Source organism: Elephantulus edwardii, unplaced genomic scaffold (genome assembly GCF_000299155.1).
Source record: "Elephantulus edwardii isolate Elephantulus edwardi_28Jun2011 unplaced genomic scaffold, EleEdw1.0 scaffold00048, whole genome shotgun sequence".
In the NCBI taxonomy this organism is placed as follows: Eukaryota; Metazoa; Chordata; class Mammalia; order Macroscelidea; family Macroscelididae; genus Elephantulus; species Elephantulus edwardii.
In genome coordinates, this window is record NW_006399798.1 from 16,569,355 (window position 1) to 16,590,753 (window position 21,399).

The 21,399-nt window shown below is 43.4% G+C and overlaps 1 protein-coding gene across 1 annotated transcript in view; it reads left to right on the plus strand.

The window, feature by feature from the left end:
• Nucleotides 1–21,399, plus strand: part of PITPNC1 (phosphatidylinositol transfer protein, cytoplasmic 1) — a 163,459-nt gene that overhangs the window by 10,048 nt on the left and 132,012 nt on the right. Inside the window, exons 2-3 of the mRNA XM_006886271.1 lie at nucleotides 10,644–10,732; nucleotides 12,682–12,689. Of these exons, the coding sequence (XP_006886333.1) occupies nucleotides 10,644–10,732; nucleotides 12,682–12,689 (97 nt within the window). The remainder of the gene's footprint in view (nucleotides 1–10,643; nucleotides 10,733–12,681; nucleotides 12,690–21,399) is intronic.

Consider the following 21,399-nt stretch of genomic DNA (forward strand, 5'->3'; position numbering starts at 1 on the left):
GTGCAATTGGCACAGGATAGAGCAGGGTTTAGGGCTGTTGTACATAGGGTCGCTATGAGTCGCAAGCGACTTGACGGCACATAACAACAACAACATTTTTATTTTTAGGACATAAACAGGGAAGTGAAGGAAATGGGAAAGATCCACTGTGGGGGAAAAAATGTATACAAACTTTGTAAATCAGTATAAAATTAAACAAGACAATAAAGACTTAGACAAAATAATAACCCACTAGAAATTTGGTCTAAGTATTGAATACTCATTCAAGGTAGAGAGAATATGAATATGCATATGAAAAGGAAATGCGTAGGAAATCAGGAAAACACAAATTAACACAATGTGTTCAAATGGGCAGATCTCATGCACTCAAATTGGCAAAAATCAAACAGTCTGATAAAGCCAGGGATTGACAAGTCTGTGAGAGGACAACAATTTCTAGTGTTGCAGAAGGTGCAAACGGATACCACCTCTTTAAAAAGCAATTGGCAGTAATTAGAGAAGCTGAACATACCTATGCCTTTGATATGGTAATAATATTTCTAGGTGTTTGTGATGGTATGAGGAAATTTATTATAACCCTGTGCACAGTGGAAAGCAATGGAAACAGCAAATGGGGATAGACTGTGGTATATTCATCTCCTTGAAACCTCCGCTTGGGGAGCTCTGGTGGTCTGGCCCTTTGGGAGTTGTGCTGTTAACCCAAAAGCAATGCCTCTCTGGTGGTTTGAAGAAAGATGGGCAGTCCCCTCCTGTGTCTCAATCAGAATCAGATGTACTTTGATAAATTTCCAAAATATAGCGGAATGTGCGATAAAACCCACTGAGTCAACTCTGCAATCCTCTAGAGCAGAAAAGAACCACCCCTTAGGAGTTCCAAGGCTGCAAATATTTTTGAAAGCAGGCTGCCATATCTTTCCTCCGTAGAATGTCTGGTGGATTCAAACCACTAACCTTTCAGTTAGCATCCCATTGTTTAATCAGCTGTACCACTAGGGCTCCTTAATGAGCAGTAAAACCTCATTCACAGTCATTGAGTCTGTTCTGACTCATAGTGACCCACCGTGGGGTTTTGGAGGCTTTGAATCTGCACAGGAGAAGCCTGCCCATCTTTCTCCCCAGGAACCACTGGTAACATGCAGTCTTTGGGTTTGCAGCAGGGCACCACACCATGAACTACACCTAGGGAAGCCTGAAATCAATGAAGCCCCAAATCAAACAGACAGACACATACATAGAACTGTGTCATTTATGTAAGTTTTTTAAATATGCAGAACATTACTATGAACATTACCCTCTGTGTGTGTGTGTGTGTACACACACATAGTTCAGAACTGGGAGCCCTGGTAGCCTAGTAGGTAAGGATTTTCCAGTGCCAACCTAAAGGGAGATGTTTCAAATCTACCAGCTGCTCCCCAGGAGAAAGATGGGCAACCTCCTCTCGTGTGATTTACAGCCTCTGAAAAACCTTCTCGGTCAACTATGAGTCAGTTCCAACTGAATGGCACGTAACAAAAGCATAGATCTGAATAACTATAGGGTAAAAAGTATGAAAGCATGGCCACACCACCCTCAGTCCAGTGTTGGGGACAAGGGGGAAGTGAGTTGGAGAAGTTCAATTGTACTTATAACATTTTCTTTCATTTTTCATTTTTTAAAGAGAAAATTCAATCACAAATAAGAAAAAATGTTAATTTTTTTCACTCTGACTGGTAATGTTAAAATGCACAGAATTGTTCACCCCAAAAAAAAGTTCATTTTACTATATGAAAACAATATTAAAAATAACTTAAGCTCATGCACCCTTCACAACAGGAGAACTGGCTATTTAAAGTCCACACTTCCTCGTTTCTTCCCTAGACTGAGCTGGTTGTGTTGTTCCAGTCTGTGGGTCCCTCTGTCATTATATGAGTGCCCCCAGGACAGTGGATCCCAAGGGTCAGACTGGACTGAAATGTCCCCAGTGCTCATTCACTACTTTTAAAGGAGAATCATTGTCTTGTGCATCTGAAGTCATAGGGCAGGACATGTGACCGAACTGGCAGAAGGAGAGGTTTCTCTTCCTCATTTCAGTGCCTATATGAAGGCAAATCAGACCCACAAACTGCTTCATTCTGAGAAGAAACTAATATTAGCATAGAAATTAATATTAGCATTGAATACTCACCAAGCCTGTATGATTAGGGCTTACTCATCAATTTATGGAGAAAATACTGTTGCCAAGCAAAGATAACCCAAAACATTCACCTCTCAGTGAGCCATCAGTCTGGCTGGAGAATTTGATATTTATTGACAGAGAGTGAGAGACCTGCTAAAACCAGTTCGAGGCCACATCAGGCCAAACTTCTTGGTTGCAAGCGAGAGAAATCAAGTCTGTCTTGAGCAGAAAGGGCCTTTAGTGGACAGATGTGAAGGGCTCACAGAATTCTCTAGACAGCTGAGCATGGGCAGGAATCAGGGTGTCTCCAGGACTGAGGACAGTAAACATGACTCCCCTCTCTGGGCAGAACCAGGCTGCGTCATTCTGCCGCCACTCTCCCTCACCTCTGCTACCTCCTGCCACCATCACCACAGCTGCCATGGTGGAGTGTTCTGTCCCAAACATAAGCGTCCCTTTGGAGAAAAGATGGGATCTATTTTTAGGCTTGTTTTTCAGTCATGAAGTGTGTTCTTCACCAACATGGCTGCTAGATTAATTAGGCTATGTTGGCAGCTGCCAGTCAGGAAGGGCTGCCAGTTCCTGACGGTGATCCCACCAAATGCCTGAATCAATTTTAGGGGCGAAAAGAGTATTTCTGTCATCACGTGGCCCTGGCCTTCCGTGGTAACCTTTCCCGGCCTCTGGTGACTCTGAGTCAGAGAGAGTAAAAAGCCCATCATCCATGTACCCTGTGTAACTGGGCAAACAAAGCCACCAGCTGGTAGCTGTACCCAGCAGCTTGTCATTGGTGAGCCTTGTCGCATTGCTAGGGGCCCCCGTTTCCCACTCCCTCTTCCTATTCTCCCAGTTCTTTGAGTTGCAAAGCAAGAATCTGACCCTATTTCCCAGATCTTCCCAGAGTAAGGTGAGCTCATTTCCCAGGCTAAGGGTGTAGAGAGTGTAGCAGAAGCACAAATCCAACCCCAATAGCCTCTTTTCATGTGATTTGCAAATAATATCCGTGCACCTGTTCACTATTCACTCCTAAAAGTACAATCTTCATTCATTTATATGAACAAATCGGCACAGTCAGGGTGGCGTGGAGGCTCCGTTCATTCAGAAAGTATCACTGGAGCACCTACTGTGTATTAGGTGCCCAGGCTGCACTAGGTAATAGAACAAAGATCCCTCTCTGCCTCGCTTGCTCGGATGACTGGGATGAAGTCCCACATACAGAGTAGTTTGTAAGAGCCTACACTTACTGTCTCACGGGCCTGGGAGCTGTTGCTAAAAGGAGAGTTGGAATAAGCAGCTACTGTTCTACCAGGTCTACACAGGGTGTTGGCCTGTGCTGATTCCGTCTGAGGCTCCCAAAAGAATCTGCTCCATTCTTCTCTCCTGACTTCTGGGGCTCCCTGTGATCCTTAGATTCCTTGACTTGAAGTTACGTTGCTTCTGTTGTCACGTAGTCGTCCTTCCTCTGCCTGCCTGGGTCTTCTCCTCTTCCATAAAGACATATGTATGTTTAGGACCTACTCTTCACATAACACGAATGACCTCATTCGAACCTGTTATCTTTAAAGACCTTCTATTTCCATGCCAAGCCAGGTTACATGCATAAGACAGAGGTCTGGACCTCACCATCTGGCCCTGGAAGACACGGTTCCATCCATCTCACCTGCACTGATGAGACTTCCGTTTCAGCTGAACGTGACTGACAAGTGCCAATAACCATAATAAATGAGGACATTATTTCAGAAGATGATAAATGCTGTCTTGGCAAAGAATACGGAATATACCTCACAGTGCCAAAAGAAAAAAAAACAAACTCTTGTCTTGAGAGAAGTGAAACCAGCGTGTTTCTTCGAATGGTTAGATTTCTAAGGATGGTTAGATTTCATTTCACCTACTTTGGGCATGTTACCAGAAGGGGCAAGTCCCTGGAAAAGGACATCATGCTTGGAGAAGTGGTGGATCGTGAAGGAGAGGAAGACCTTTAAGAAGAAGAATCAACAAGGCAAACATGGGCGTAAGCTGGGCAGAAATTGGGGAGGGGCCAGACTTTTGTCCTGTGGTCCATAGTGTTGCTGTGAGTTGAATCCATTTCAGTGGCACCTAACAACAACAACAACAACTATAAATGCTGTGGTGGGAAGAATAGAGCAGGTATGGTAAGGTCTTATCCCTTTCAGGCCACGGTATTCTAGCTTCTCCCTCTCTAGATACTTAAGGACAAGCCAGGGGCTCTCATCCTGCCGTCTCCTCTCTCTGTCCCCTTATCTACTCCAATGAGAATTCCAGGACTGAATGTTTAGGGCTGGATGGGATGTTAGCATCCAGATGAGCTGATTCCACCTTAGTCCTGCCATCCGCCTGATGGATGATGCTGACGTGTGGTCCACAGCCGTGTTTCCCAGCATTCTAGCCACGTTACCTTCCTGCTGTAAATGGGGGTCTTCCACGAACCTGCATGAGACAGATCCCTTTTCCTGGGATTCCTGAGCCAGCTGTTTTTGTAGAAAGAGTGTTGGTCATTGTATCTGTTGTGGGCAAGTTCCTGGGACTCACTCAGTTTCTGAACACTCCTTGTGAGTAACCCCCCCGACTTCCCTAACTCCTACTATTCTGAAAGCTTCTCTCTTCTCCCACATACAGAATTAGATTAAAAGCACAGCGAAAGGGCCAGCCAGAACTACCACTTGGGAAGTGAATACATCACAGCATCTGGAGAAGAAATTTTAAAGACCTCAGAAATATTGCACAGGGAATTGGCACAAAGCGATTGATTAGTATCAAATAATTGTAAAATGCCAGGTATCCATGCAGAGGGAGAAGAAAAGGTCAGAATGTTCCTCCTGGACTCGTGGAAAATGAGGATATGAAGGTAGCAGAGTCCTTTTTAAAAAAATCCTTTTTAGATGAGTAGTCGTTAACTTAGCAAAGACCCCTGGTGGTGTCGTGCGTGACTTCTCCAGCTGCCAGCTCTGAGCTCTGCAGTGGGTACCACCCACTACTCCGAGGGAGAAGGGTGAGCAGTCTCCTTCGGTAAAGATGACCCCTCTTGGAAACCCTGTGGGGGCCTGCTGTGAGTCAGAACCAGCCGGACAGCAATGGACTTGAAGTTGTTCCTGTTATTTGAGCATAATACCAGTGCACAAAATTGTGACAAGTTTTGTGGGCACACTGCTTAAGAGAACTCCGAAGTGAAGCTCTGCTTGTGTTATCTTGAAAGGGCTCTTCCTTTGTGGGAAACATTGATGTCCCCAGTTTCCAGGGCAGATCGTCATAGTTCTAACCCCTTGGTGAGGAAATGGAGCCAGAGAGTCCATTTAGACATAAATTGCAATGCGAAAAGTCAGTGGTGATCTGGACGCTTCTAATGGAGGGTCAGCTTCATTTTCTGGCAGCTCTTGATAAATCACAGAAACACTCTCGAGCTGAACCCAATTCCAGTTAGACCTGTGGAGCCGTCTTCTTAGGTCAACTCTGGCTTAGAGACCCTGCGGAATTGGTGAATGGAGAGATGCTATGGCAAAGCGACAGGGACTCTGTCATGTCACTTATGTACAGGGCAGAGTTTGTCAACCTCGGCACTAGATGATTGAACTAGATAATTCTTCTTGTTGAGGGCTGTCCTGTGCATGGAGAATCCTGAAGAGCACCCTTGCTCACCTCTTACCATTACAGGCCATCCCTCCTGTTCTCATGTCAATCAAAAAATGTCTGCAGACATCGCTAAATGTCCCTCGTGGGGAAACTCTCCTCCTCTTGGGAACCACTAGCCCAGCTTGTCCAGGTCTAAGGGGAACCTGGGAGGTGGGACTTTCAGAACGAAAATGGAAAGACAAGTCCCCAGCAAACCAGGACGACTTGATCGTCCTGTTACGTCATGCTGTGTTTCATACTAAAGTTGGAAAGGAAGCCTTCAAACATTTGGATACGTTTGTTCAGGAGGTGCTGACAAAGACATTAGGAATTCTGGTGGTTACATGTTGTGCTGTTAAGAGAAAGGTTAGTGGTTCAAATCCACCAGCTGCTCCAGTGGAGGATTTCTGTGAGTCGGAGCAGATTTGATGGCACTGGGTTTGGTTGGCTCAGGCAGACAGAGGCAGTGGGGAGAATGTGGTACCAGAGAACCATTTTCATGTCACATTCAGCGTGTCTCTGATTCCATAAAGGTGATAGAGTTTGTCCCTCTTTTCTCTTGGTGACATAGGACATTAGGAGGTGTGAACTCATCTGATGGCCTGAGAGGACACGATTCAAACTGTGCTGCCTTTTTAGAAGAGAGGTGGGGTGTTGTGTGGTTTTTTTTTAACACCTGGTAGTGAGTTTGAGTGACAGACTTTTTCTTAGCATTGTAGGCTGTATGACAGTGTACATCATGAAAGTGACAGCAACAGTGGGGACTAATTTAATTCCATTTTTCTTTTCAGGCCCTGATAAATCATTGCTGCGGGGGAAAAATAAATTTTACTTTCTTAGACAAAAACGATGCAAATAATGATGTGCTCAGGGGAGGGTGGGGGCTGAGAGCAGGTCTGCTGGTGGGCTTAACAATATTTAAAAAGCAGATCATGAAAGTTGATGCAGAAGCCTCATGCGTCGGCCCTAGTAAATGACTTACTCCCCCCCCAAAAAAGCCTCTTTTCCAGACGAACGAGAAGGGTCCCGTGGAACCGCAGCAGCCATCTTGGCTAAATGAGTTTTTAGGGTGTCTCATCGGACAAGGTAATTGATTACACTGCCGCATACCCTACGTGAGTTGGCGAGGAGAACAGCAGAAAGAAAGCGTCTAGAGTCTGGAGTCCTGACCGCTAACAAATAGGAAAAGGCTCAACAGGAAGGGGAAATTGTCTGGTTTTTTTCCCACCTCTCTTCCAGAAAATGACTGTGGCTTTAGCAATATGGTTCTTCTGGGAGTCATTTTTAATGATGGAGGGAGTGAATTACAAAGAGCAGCCCTAGAGTACTAGGAGTGAGGGAACGGGTGGATTTGGGGATAGGGTGGTGTGAGAGGAACTTCTTACCCCAATGGGAGAGGAGAAGGGGCCCCTGAAGCTTGGAGGAAGGTATTTGCACTTTGTCTAAGGTACGCAGTGCCCTGTTGTTGTTTTTGTTATGTGCTGGTCAGTCGGATCTGACTCATAGCTGACCCTCCAACGGCTTTTCAGAGCCTGTAAGTCACATGGAATTGCCCTTCTTTCTCTTCTGGAGCAGCTGATGAATTCGAACCGCCTACCTTTGGGTTGACAGCACAATTTCTTCCCCAGTAGGCTACCAGAGCCCCCACCCAATGCCTTAGGAGGAGATTTTAATCCCATATTTGAGTGCATGAAAAGCACAAGATAATCTTAGTAGATTATCAGAGATGATGGAGATTGGTGAACGTCACTGAATTCTCTACTACAAAATGGTTTCTTTAAAGTTTCAAAACAATTTTAAAGACCTGTAAGTTATTGTGACAACTTATACGTGCTTACTGGTTTTAGAGGATTGAAACATCTCCTTTTATGTGGAGTAAGGATGAGGGAATAATTCCTGGTGGTGCCGGGAGGGATAGAGGAGTAGGTCCCACAGGCTTGGCCAAGTTGATACCCACTGGGGCTGCAGATGATGGTAACTTGGACTTCCTAAGAATATTCTTTCTCACTTGACATCTACAGTAAAACCCATGAAAATCAGAACCCTCCCAAAGAAGGGAAATGGAAATGCTTGCCACTAAAAGAGTAGTAAGACTACATACACTCTGTCAGAGGCAGAAAACCTTTGAGACCTGGAAAAAGACTGTCTGGTCAGGTTCCAGCTCTCACAGGTTTCACTGAACCACACTATGGTTCGGGACACCAGCCCTCCCACAGGCAGTCAAAAACCCAGGCCGATCTGTGCACAAATCCCCCCTACTGTGGGTGAGCACAAGTACTGCAAAATCCCCCTTAAAAGCCAAGGGCCACTAATCAACCTTCACATGACCCATTGCTCCGTCAGAGGTGATTAACAACACTTGAGCTCCCCTCAGTCACAACAGAAGGAAAAAGAATCCATGTACAAGTGGGCACTTTAAAGTAAAACCTGTGTTGTTCAAGGATTAACTCTTATTTGTAATGTTCCATGATAAACATGTGCAAATAACAAGCAAGGTACGAGACAATCAGTTTCTTGTGCGTAGACTCCAAGTCATCCCAGTCTGCCCTCTGCCGTGTCGCTCTGGGTGCTGGCAAACTGGACGAAAACCAGGGCTGTTTGCTTTATGACCATTTGCTGCCCACAGAGCCACTGAGATCTCTCTACTGGCCAGTTCATCCTCAGTTGCCCTCAAACTTCGGTGACTGACGGGATAAATCATTGGCAAAAGCTATAAAAATCCCTGTCAGGGAACCACTGGCCTCTGGAGCCGTGTGGACGTAGGTAGATGAGCAGTTAGTGCCAGGCTGCCTTTATTGGCATGAGCCATTACAGCGGCAAGAAGAATCGTTCTGCGAGTTATCAGACTGCCACAGCTCGCTTCTCACAACCCACCTGAGAGCAATTGCCTTCGTCTGATGCCTGCCCAGCTTTGGGAGAGTTCTAATTTCCCTATTTGTCTTAACCCTGATAAACAGCCCAGGGCTTTGGGCTGGGGCCGGCCAGCCGTTGAAAATACATATCTGTCTTTTAAAAAGCAGGGCCTGGACACTGTCTGAAATAGGAGAATCAATTTGAGGAGACATAAAAGATACACAATATTTTATTGACGTTGGATGGATATCATTTAAGTTCCATGTCCAAGAGGGCCTTGGGCTTTTGGGTTCTACTGGCCTGGTGTCACCCCTTCCTTGGCTAAATCCACGCCGAACTCGAAACCGCACGGTGTTGCTTTATTGCCAGCAAGCTCGGAATCGAAGAACCTGCGTCATTGTCCTACGTCTGATGTGCAACAGCATCAGCGTCCCAGTTGGCTGTAGACGTGAGAACAGGAAAGAAAGAAAATGGTAGCAGGAATGTTGCACTGGGGAAAATAGGAATATAGAATAGTATATTTTTAAATAGAATATTTAAGACATTGTCTGGGCCAGAGCTATGCTGTAGGGTTTGCTGCTGAAGGAAAGCAAGACAAAACTGAATTAGCACTTGGTTTACAGAATATCTGGGACCTCAGCCCTTGAATTTTCCTTGTTTTGAGCGTTTGTCCTCTGCCAGCGGCTGCCCAGGCTCCCTCTCCCGAGAAGTGGTTCTGTCATTGTATTAGTTCCCTAGAGCTGCTGATCACAAGCTTGGTGACTTGAAATGACACGAGTGTTGACTCCCAAACTTTGGAGCTAATCGTCTGAAGTCAAGGTGTGAACAGGCTCTGAGGGAGAGGCCGTGCCATGTCTTGTTTCTAGCTTCTGGAGTTTGCACACAGTCCTTGGTGTTTCCTGACTTTCAAACACAGAATTCCAGTCTCTGCCTGGTCTTCATGTAGCCTTCCATACTGTGTGTCTCTGGATCAGTCCTTTCTCTCTTTTTTTTCTGCAAGACCAGTCATTGGATTTAGGGTCCATTGGTTCATCTTGATGATCCCATCTAGAGTTCCTTAATGACATCTGTAAATACCTTGTTTCCAAATAAGCTCACGTTCATGGTTTTTAGGGGTTAGGACCCCTAATATATAAATGATATCATTTAGGGGAGACATAGTTCAACCCACTACTGACTTTTAAGGGCTATATTTTGTCCCCCTTCCTATCTCTAGATTGGCTTCTTTCAAAACACAACTCGTGTGGGATATTAGGCAGAAGCCTGGATCTGCCCTTTGCTTCGGTTCCCTCAGATTGGGCTTCAGTATCTCTTCTTACTACGTCCACTGTAACATTTCTAGGAAACTGAGTCTGTGGCAGAATTCAAGCTGGCTAAACCTTCCAACAGGACCCCAACCAGGCACTGAATTTGGATATTGTCTCAAGTCAAATAAAAGAGGAGTTCATAATCCTATGAGGTCCCCCTGAGCAGTCCATACACATTTTACGAAGAGCACATGAATACGCCTGGTAAATTATTAATGTCGTCCATAGATCAGAGAGGAAGACCTTCAACACGATGGATTGACACGGTGACTGTAACGGTGGGCTCAGGCATATCAGAATGTAAGGATGGTTCAGGTCTGTTGCTCAGAGGATGAACTGGAGTGACTTCAGAGGCACCTAACAACAGCAGTAAGCCAGAGGAACTCTGGTGGCATTGTCTGTAGAGACTCGTGCTGCTAACACCAAGGCTTCAATTCTTTACTGGTACGAATCCACCAGCTGCTCTGCGGAAGAAGGATGGGCAGTCTCCTCCTATGTGCTTATAGCCTAGAAAATCCCCTGGAGGGGCACCTATGAGTCAGTGGGCAATGATGAGAGAAGACATACTCACGAGATGGGCATGGCGTGACCATGGAAGCAAGGGGTGCCTTACAGCTCACCTGTTCTCTTCAGTAGACGTCGTGGTGCATTGAGATTTGGAATAGACTCTAATTTTTCTTTTCTTTTCTTTTTCCTTTTAGTAAACTTCCAGGTTGGGCCAGAGCTGTTGTCCCCAAAATATTTTATGTTACTGAGAAGGCTTGGAACTACTATCCCTACACAATTACAGGTAAGTCCTTGGTGCAACCAGTGTACCACACAGAGTGACCACAGGGATATAAGCTGAGCTTCTCTGATGTGGGATCAATTATCTGTGGGACAATTCTCCAAATCTGCATGGCACTTATAGGCGGCACCCAATTTCCAGATAGCCAGGAGGCCGTTAGAAAAGGACATAAATATGAATTGCTCCATAAACAACATGTCCTTCCAACCAGAGCTAAATAGTAACACATGGAGAGTAGCTTTTATTGCTCACAAGAATCAGGCAGCATCTAACTGGCAGAGTTCCATCATGAACGGTACCCCTCAGAAACTATCTGGGCAGAGACAGAAAGTCTTCCCCGCGTGCTTCACTTTGTGCTATGAGTGAGGGGCTTAAGGGAGGCCATATTTACCACCCTATTCCCTCTGACCAGGTGGGTGCACTTAGATGGGCTTGGAGATGATGATGTGTGTTTTCCACCAGCACCACAGCAGAGGTGACCAAGAAAACGTCCTCTCCCAGCTGCTTTATACCCTCAGCCCAAGTGACTCATAGTTACCTTTTTAACCCTGCTCACAGACATCCTATTGTGTCATGCTGCCCTGACTTCCTGAGGAGAGGTGGTTTGCTGCACATTAGATCTTTGTAATTTTTGCTAACAATTATCAAACGGTGGTTCATTCTGAGGCCTGAAGATGCCGGGGTGGAGAGGAACAGAGACAGTCCCAGCCTCTGAAAGCCTTGCTCTTCACAGTTTCCAATATTTTGTGGAATCCCATCACCATGCCTACCTCTCCCCTTGCCTGCTTACATTGCGTCGTCACCACCGCTCCGAATGGTGAGCAGGAGAAGGTGAGGCGTGAGGATTAAGCTAAGCCATTGCATCTTGCTTTTGGAGTGACCAGAGGAAATGGTTTATGGAAAAAGAAGACAAACTCATTTTTAGTGGCATCTCTTTATCCTTATTTTTACCTCAGAAGCCTTCATGGATTAAGTGTTGAGGCGCTAACAGAAAGTTGGCCATCTATACCTCCCTACTGCTCTCAAATAGAAAGATGCGGTGATCTTCTCCCATAAAGACCGCAGCCCTGGGACCCTCTGGGGGAGGTTCTACTTTGTCCAATAGCATCCTGAGTCAGAATCAACTGGGCCATAGTGGAGTTGCTTTTTTATTTTGGTTATTTCCCTCTATTTCTTCAATTTGAGAGTACAGTTTGCTTGTTTATTTTGACTTTTTAATTTTACCTCCCCCCTTTTTACCCCCAGAAAAACCTGACTGTAGATTGTGTAAAAAGATTGCATCTAAGAACTCCAACCCCAGGAACACGGGTGAAGGAGGGCAGAGCCCCCCAGTTCCTCTTAACAGCAGTGGGAGAGCTCTGTCCTTTTTCTCCCCAGCTCTCTGCCACAGTTTCCTTCGCTGTTGAGATAATGGGAAGGTCTTAGAGAATGTATTCCTGCCCGTTTGTAAAAGAGTGATAATAAATTCCCTGCACTCAAAAATTAGCAAGATTTGGTTCCTGCCCTCAAGCACATTAAAATTCAAGATCCCACTTCAACATCATCATAGCAAACTCCTCTTATTGGGCATAAAAGGCTGATTTTCCACTTAAAATTATTTCCTTTGTGGTTAATTAAATGCTCTACTGGAATTATTAGTCTTTAATTCTGTTTTTATAATGCCAGTGCTTTGGTTTTTAATTAACCACAATCCTATAGGCTAATTGAATCTTGTCTTATTGTCCTTATCTGGCCAACCACAGAAGTATCACATGAAAAGGTTTCAAAAGCAAGAATGGAGACAATCAGTATTTATGCAAGGTTAATTCTTAGAAGGTCTCGTTACCACATTCTTTTATAATTGTATGTAGTTGTTACCTCTGTGGTTTTATATTGCTTATAAGCATGGTTCATATGATCATTTTGTCTCTCTTTTTCTTTCCCTTTCTCTCCAAATGAACATCTGGGATCAGAATACACGGTAAGTTTCATTTAATCGTTTTAAAATATTTAGTCTAAGATTAGTGGTGTAATTGGAACTTCCCTGCACTGCTCTTCTTATCAATGCAGTTAAAAGAAAAATAGAAGAGTCGTTCAAATCAGAAATATTTAAATGTAGGCTATTACACAGCTATATATAATGTAAGAACTTGCATGTTCTCATTTGTTCAAGAATATGAATATAAATTTAAATTGCCTTCCTAGTCACTTCACGTAATTAACTTTTGCTTGCAATTTTTAAAGAACTTGACTGCTTTATTTGTGGTAGTTAATTGTAATGGAATAAAAATGTCTAGAAACATGAGATTAAAGAGATGATGATAATTATTGATAGAAAAAAAAATAATTATTGATAGAATGTGGAGCTTGTACCCAACAGGCTGTGGCCTGATTCCTTATTGGACAACCTTGACAGTGGGGAGACATGTGTATAAAATCTCTGTGCCTTGATAAGAAATCATTTCATTTATTCTGAAGAACCTCTAGAGTCATCACTTAATTAAAAAAAAAATTTAAAGAGGAGGGAACCCTATAAAATCATTATATGTTTTCCTTGCATCATTTTCCTAATTGCACCAGGTCAGCCTATCTTAAGAAAGTTATTAACTAAATTGGGATGGAATCCATTTTCAGTCTTAACCAAAATAGCCAAAGAAACAGAGATAAGAAAGGAATGGACACAGTTTAAAAGCAATATATTATAGGGCATTATGATTATCATAAGAGTCAAATGAAGGTTGCAGAGTGGAGTGTAATCGGGGTGGGGGTGGGAGGGTGCAGGGGGATTGTATAACAAATGAAGGAACTTTTCTATTACTTTCAAAGAGAAGAGGGAACTGGGAGGCAGGGGGGTGGGGAGAAAAGTGCAACAATGAATGATTGGAAATCCAAAATAACTGTAATTGTTCATTGAAGTTAATAATTTAAAAAAGAAAGAAAGAAAGGAAATGGAGAAAAATATGGTCCTCAGCCCATAGTCAGGGCTCAATAAAAGTATTGAATCTATAAATGAATGAAAGAATAATGGTAAGAAGATAAACAGAAGGCTGTGTACAATACTGTGTTATGTTCTTTGAATCAGATGAGTTTGATTATCTTCTGACTCTGTTACTTACTGGCTGGAGTGCATACAGAGGGGTTCCTAATTGTCAGTTCTTGAACTTGTGTCTGACAATGACTGCATTCTTGTCAGTCTTCAGTAAGATAGAAAGAGGAAACAAACTTGAAATCTTTTCACAGACTTCTGTTTACTCCATTGCAAAGATTGATTGTGAACACAGCCCTATTCTTGCTACTGAATGCCTTTTCTTTTATGAGATAATAGAAAAAAAATATATATATAGTTGGGTTTTTTCCAATATTTCTAACTTGGGAAGGGGAAAAAAGCTATTCTGGGACAAAATGCTATTTTTACATTTTAGATGTCAGGGAATCACTGATCCAGAACAAGTAGCTTAGTTCTCTGAATCTGTGCTCCTTGCATGTCTAAAAGTGAGATAATCCCTCTTCCACAGGGCCGGTAGCAGGAGTCAGTGAGCTAACACAGGGGTCGGCAAACGTTCTAAACAGGATCACACAGAAGGAGGGTTCTGCTTTCTGCGCCATATAGTTTCTGCCCTTGCAGGAGCAGCCACAGACAGTATGCAGACTTGTGACCATAGCTGGCTTTGCCTGAACCAGCAGGCCAGAGCTGACCCTAGCCGATAGCTGGCCAACCCCTGATCTAATATATCAAAAGCTTGTACAATCCCTGCGTAAAGCAAGGAATGAAATGATTTTCCAACACCATCTCTTCCTTCTAGAAATTATATAATGGTCAAGAGGAAAGCTTTGGATTCAGTTGGGCCTGTCGCCAGTGCCCATTAACAGTTGAGCAAATTACTTTTCCTCTTTAAGTCTCAACTTCCTCCTATGCAAGTAGGGGAAAGAGTAGTAATTGTCTTGAGGGCAATGTGAAGATTACATTAAATAATTCACACAAAATTTTAGCTTTATGTTTGGTGCATGGTAAATGCACAGTAAATGCCCATTGTTATTTATCATCTTCCATATAGTGATAGCTGGAAGCTTCCATTAAAATGGAAATTCTGTGGGCTAGTGTTGTGTTATTGTTAGGTGCCTTCCAATCACTTATGATTCATAGCAACTTTCTGTACAACAGAACCAAATGCTGCCTACCCCTGTGCCATGCCCACAATCCGAGCTATGCTTGAACCCATTGATTAGGCTGTGTGTCTGTCCATCTCATAGAGAGTCTTCCTCTATTTTTTTTTTTTTGCTGGCCTTCAACTTTACTAAGTGTGATTCCCTGCCCTAGGGACTGATCCATCCAGATAACATAAGTTCTACAAACAAAATCTTAGCACCATTACCTCTGAGGAATATTCTGGAAGTTCTGGCTGATTTGTTCCTTCTTCTGGAATTGCATGGCATAGTCCATATTCTCTGTCAATGCCTTAATTCAAATGCATTGATTCTTCTTCCGTCTTCCTTATTCGTTGTCCAGCTTTCATAGGCGTATGCAGCAACTGAAACTATCAGGGCATGGCGAGGTGCAGCAAATCTTCAACGTGACATGTTTGCTTTTGAAAGAGCCTTTAGTGCTCGCTTCGGCCGCACATATACTAAAATTGGAACGCTACAGAGAAGATTAGCATGGCCCTTGCAAGGATGACACGCAAATTCGTGAAGCGTTCCATATTTTTGTTCCATGATTCATAGGGTCAATATAAGTCATAGCAGACACAATGACACCTAGCAACAACAACAACAACAAAAAGAGCCCTTTAGTAGCAAATTTGCCTGATGCAATATGTCCTGTGATTTCTTGATTGTTGTTTCCATGGCCACTGGGTGTTGGCCCAAGTGAAATGAAACCCTTGATAACTTCGTTTATCATGATGTTGCTTATAGATCCACTTGTGAGGATCTTTATTTTCTTTTAAATATATATATATATATTTCTTTAAATTCATGTTAATGAAAGTTTACAGAGACTTAGGGTTTCCAGTCATTCATTGTTTCACTTTTCTCCCTGTCCACCCCTTCCCCCCAGTTCACTCTTCTCCTTGAAAAGTAAAAGAAAAACTCTATCATTGCTCTGTAATCTATCTCCCCAAGTCTACTTCATTGTGCAGCCTTCATTCTGGACTCCTGTCATGACAATACTCAATCATATATCCCTTTAAACAGTTCTCTCCCTCATCTGTTTCAATGCTGTATACATCATTCCTCTTCTCCTTCTCTGCCTTCCCTCAACCCCGATGTCAGTCCCATTTTACAACAGTGGCTCTATGCAATATATGTCCTTTTGTGACTAAGATATTTCCCTCAGCATAATGTCCTCCAGGGTCATCCATTTTGCATAATATTCATGAGTTCCTTGTTTTCAGTGCTACATACTATTCCATTGTGTGAATAGACCACAGCTTCTCTATCCATTTGTTGTTGATGGGCACTTGGGTTGTTTCCAGCTCTTTGCTATTGCGAACAAAGCCACAATAAACATAGGTGTGCATGTATCTGCTTGGCTTGGCTGGCAATTATGGTTTCTTTAGGGTAAATTTCCAGTAGTGGAATTGCTGGGTCAAATGGTATTTCTACTTGCAACTTTTAGAGAAAGAGCCAGACTGCCTTCCATAGTGGTTGCAAATCTTTATTTTCTTTATGTTGAAGTGCAATCCATACGGAAGACTGTAGTCTTTGACCTGCGTCAGGATCTCAAGTCCTCTTTGCTTTTCGAGGCAACAGTGTCCCCTTGGTCTGTTCAAGTGAATACCCCTCAGTCCATTTACAGATTCAACAGGAGCACAATTAAGGGCTCTGTAATTCCCATTCTTCACGATGTTATCCATAGTTTACTATGACTCACATAGTAAATGCCTTTGTGTTCTTAATAACAGAACAGAGGTAAACAGTTATTTTTATATTTGCTTTAGATCAAGGTCCATCTGACATCAGCAGTGGTTTTCCTCATTGCATATCCTCTCTGAATCCAGCATGAATTTAAGTCTATTCTCTGTCAGCCTGCTACAACAGTTGTGAAATTGTTTTTTACAAAATGCTTGGGCTAATAGTTGAGAAAACATGTATCTTAGCCCTCATCAATGCAGAGTTAGTCACAGCTATTAGACTCAAAGGTACTAATTATCTCAGATATTATTTTATTTTATTGATATCTCCTCCATTCTACTTCTCCTTTCCCAGAAAGCTTGTGCTTGGAATTTTCATTTGAAATGTAATTAATAATTATGTGGACAAGAGCTCTTTGTCCATTTAACTGTGTAATAGCAGTTATTTGCCTGGTGAGGCTTAGAATTAAACCACCATGATGTGACCCCAAATCAGTGCCAATTATTCTCCATAAGCTTTTCAGAGCATTGTGAAATGTGAAGAAAATAGGTAATATTAACAAAGAGATGGAATCAGGAAATGTTAAGTGACATTATGTTCACTTTTTAAGACTCTGCTAAAGTCCTAAAGTGAAGGTTCTGAAAACAGAATGTAACTGACTGAAAACAATGGTTCTTAACAAAGCCATTGCCTTGGGGACACACTGCCCTGGTGCCACTTCTCCAGTAGAACCCTCCATACTTTGTGGGGAGACTGGTCTCTGTACACAGCACTTCTGAAGGATTTGTAGTCTATAGGATCCTGGGATGGTACAAAGGGCAAATGTGTCTGGTTGTTAGCAGAAAGGTAGGGGGTTCAAGTCTACCCACAAGAGCCTCAGCTGTGGCCTGGTGCTGCCAAGTCAGCCATTGAAAACCTTCTGGACAAACAACAGATGCTGGTGTGGTTGTGGAAAAACTGGAACCCTTATCCACTGTCAGTGGAAGTATAAAATGGTGCAGCCATTATGGAAGGCAGTATGATGCTTTCTCAAAAACTTGGAAATAGAAATACCATTTGACCCAGCAATTCCATAATTCCAGCAATTCCAAAATATACCCTAAAGAAACCAGAACTGCCACCCAAGCAGATACATGCACACCCATGTTTATTGCAGCTTTGTTCACAATTGCAAAGAGTTGGAAACAACCCAAGTGCCCATCAACAAATGAATGGATAGAGAAGCTGTGGTATATTCACACAATGGAATATTATGATGCATTGAAAAACAAGGAACTCATGAAATATTATGCAAAGTGGATGACCCTGGAGGACAAAATGCTGAGTGAAAGATCTCAATCACAAAAGGGCAAATATTACTTAGTGCCACTGTTATAAAATGGGACTGACGTTAGGGTTGGGGGAAAACTGAGAGAGGAAAAATAATGTATACTGCATTGAAACAGATGAGGAAGAGAATATAGGACTAAGTATTATTTTCCTGACAAGATTACAGAAAAAGAAATACACAGTAAAATGGACTGTGGACTTGGGCCATGGGATGTGTGTGTGTATGTGATTGTATAACAATGAAAGAATTTTTTTTTCTTTTCCAAGAGAAAAGCGAACTGAGGGGGAGGGATGGGCAGGGAGGAAAATGTGCAACAATGAGTGAATGGGGGAAAAATTAAATGGGAAGACTATGCTGTAAAAAATATATGTTGCATTAAAAAATAAATAAATAAGGAGGAAAAAATAATACAAACAAAACAAAACAAACTCAGAGTCCAGTTCTACTCTGATACACATGGGTCTCCGTGACTTGAGTTGACTTGATGGTAACTGGTAGCTCATGGCCTTAAATCTACTAATCTGCCCCAGAACTGCTCGGTTATAAACACATGGTTCAAGTTCTTAAAGGAATACAGTATTTTATTTCTGTTGGAGAAAATCTTGACATAAAACCTATAAAGAAAGTCATTATGGCCAAATGGTCTCATTCTCACCCTTTTCTGTTGAACTCAAAGTTCCTTCCAATTCTACAGCGTTTCCTTCCACTTATTTCTCCAATTGCCAATTCTTCTGCGGTCCAATCCTTTGGGTTTCCATGCCAGTGATCTACAGAACATCCCGTTCAGAGCCACCCCTGAGTGATAATCCACACTCTGGGGAGTCATAATCAGGTAGAAAATAGCAAGACCTCCCTGTCAGCACATGGAAATCATCAGCAAGTCAGAAGGTTTTCTGGAGGCAAGAGTGTCACTCAGCCAGCGGCTCAGGCCGGCACTTGTTCTGCCCATGGGTTTGGACAAGCACTGAATGGGCCTGAGAATATAGGTTCAGACCAGAGGACCAAAGGAAAAGTTCAGGGAGTGGCTAGCACTGAGAAACCCAGCCAGACCATCAATTGTTATGTGACAACAAGGGCTGTGGCCTCTGCACTCGGGCCTTGAATTGCAGATCTGGGACTACAGCCTCCAATGAGGATAAAGGTTAAGAGCAGAAGGCAGCAATCTTAGGCAGGTTACCTAATTCCGGGCCGCTAAGGGAATATGGTCACCAGCTTTAGCAAGTGAAAATATAAGATGCCTGCTTACCTTTGCGTTTCACAGCCTACTCTTTTAGCAAGCAAAGAGGATGAGGATGGTACAGAATAGAGTAGGGTCAGCTGTTCATGGTGTCACGGAGAGCCATACTCAACTCAAAGACAACTAACAACAACAACAACTTAGATTTGTGGTAAGAAGCTGCACTGCAATCCCAAAGGCACATGGTTCAAATCCAGCAGTTGCTTCATGGGAAAAAGATTGACAGTCTCCTCCTGTGTGGTGGTGGTGATGGTTGTTGGTGGTTGTGTTGCTGTTGTTAAGTGCCGTCAAGTTGTAGACGACTCATAGCAACCCTATGAACAAAAGACCTAAACACTTGTATAACTTTGGTCGTTTCTCCATGTTCATGGAGTTTCCAGAGGCGAGCCATTTCAGAAGTGGATGCGACTCCCGCTTCCAAGCTTGTTTTAATCTTGTGCAGCCTCTGAAAACCCGCTAGAGAGTCAGCTATGGACAGATTCCGAATAGACAGCACACAACAACAACTTTCATTTGAATTTCAGATAGACGGCAAAACCTTTTGTTTAAATAAAGGTATCCTAAATATTGCATGGGACATATGTATACTCGGCAGTTCTGGTGGCCCCGTGGTAACGAGTTGCACTGCCAACCTAGACGTACTTGGTTTGAATCTGCCAGCTGCACCAAGCAGAATAATGGATAACTTCTTCTCATGTGATTGACAGCCTCAGAATATCTGCTGGAGGGTCAGCTATGAGTCATTTCCAACTCAAAAGCACGTAACAACAGCACAACATACTTACACTAAAAGATTGTGTTGTATCTGGCAACCTCTGTGGGAGGAGAGGTGGCAGGGAGGTGGAACTGGTCTCAGAGAGTCAAGTACAAAAGTCAGGTAATTATCACAAGAGTCCACAGTTAAGGTTGCATAGTGGAATGTACTTGGGGCGGTGGGAGGGGTGCGGGGGGATTGTGTACCAGGGAGGGAGTGTTTCTTTTAAAAGAGAGGAGTGAACTGGGGGGAGGGGGGAGAAGTGCAGCAATGAATGAATGGAAATACAAAATCTCTGTAAATGTTCATTAAAATTATTAAAAAAAAAAGTCAGGTAATGATGATGGGCTACCCTAATGGGCCAGGAAAATAGAGGGGAGGGAAGTGTGTAACCTGGGAACCTGTGTTGTGATTGACATGCCAAATGACCAATAAGGCCACTCAAGATAACCCTGTTGGGCAAATTTAAGTGGTCCCTGCCTTTGTGAGGATTGGTTATGGAAGGAGGCAGAGCTGGTGGAAAAAAATGCAGGGCAGATGAGTATGTAACTATCAGCATTTCCAGGATTGGATTCCAGGGAAGACTGGAGCTGAGGGATGTCATCGAAGGGCAAACAGAGGAGGAAACCTGAGGCAAACATGTGGAGGAAAGAGAAAGTCTGCCTAGGAAGACTTCTTGGAGGAGGGCTCTCAGGTGAGCCTTCAGGGATAGTGGAACTCCCATCGGTAGACACTTGCCAATTCCAAGCCTTGTGGACTGCAAACTGGTTTCCGGATGCCTCTGGACAGGTGGACCTCTGCATTTAAATCCAGCTCAAAGGCTGGTTTTCATTCCCAATTGGGAAGCAGCACTTCCCATGGAAGCATAGGACAGTTTTTCTTTCTCTTGCCTCAGAGTTGGTAGGGGTCAAGTGGTGGGGTGGAGATGGAATTATTCTCTATCTAATCCCAAGACCACTAGTTCAGGAGTTCATTTTCAAGATGCTCATCCCTTGACTCATGCTCAGCCATGTTCTCATGTCCTCTGCCCACAAGGACCCGGAGCCCAACCCTTATTCTCACTTCTGGGTTTGCTCAGAGCCCTTTATAACAGATGCTTTCCATTGCCTTCAGCTTTTTTCATGTTCTTAATTGGGCTGTTTATCCCCTGATCCTTTAATCCTAAATACCTCTCTTTGATGTCTTTCCCAAGCTTCATATTTCCTATCCTACAAGCAAAAGTAAACCTTCCCCAGTGCTAAGCTCTCCAGCAGGATCCACACAGCCTGCCTTCCCCCTGGGGTTCTTAAAATGACAGGGCAGAGTACGTTTATCCAAGCACCCCTCAGGGTTATAGCTGACTTGATAGCTTCTTAAGGAGCCCTGGTGACGTAGTTCTTTTTTTTCTTTTGCTTTTCAAGGAGAGGAGCAAATGGGGGGGGAGGGGGGAGGGGGTTTGTGCGGGGAGAAGGGTGCAACAATGAATGAATGGAATTCCAAAATCTCTGTAGATGTTCATTGAAATGAAAAATAAACAA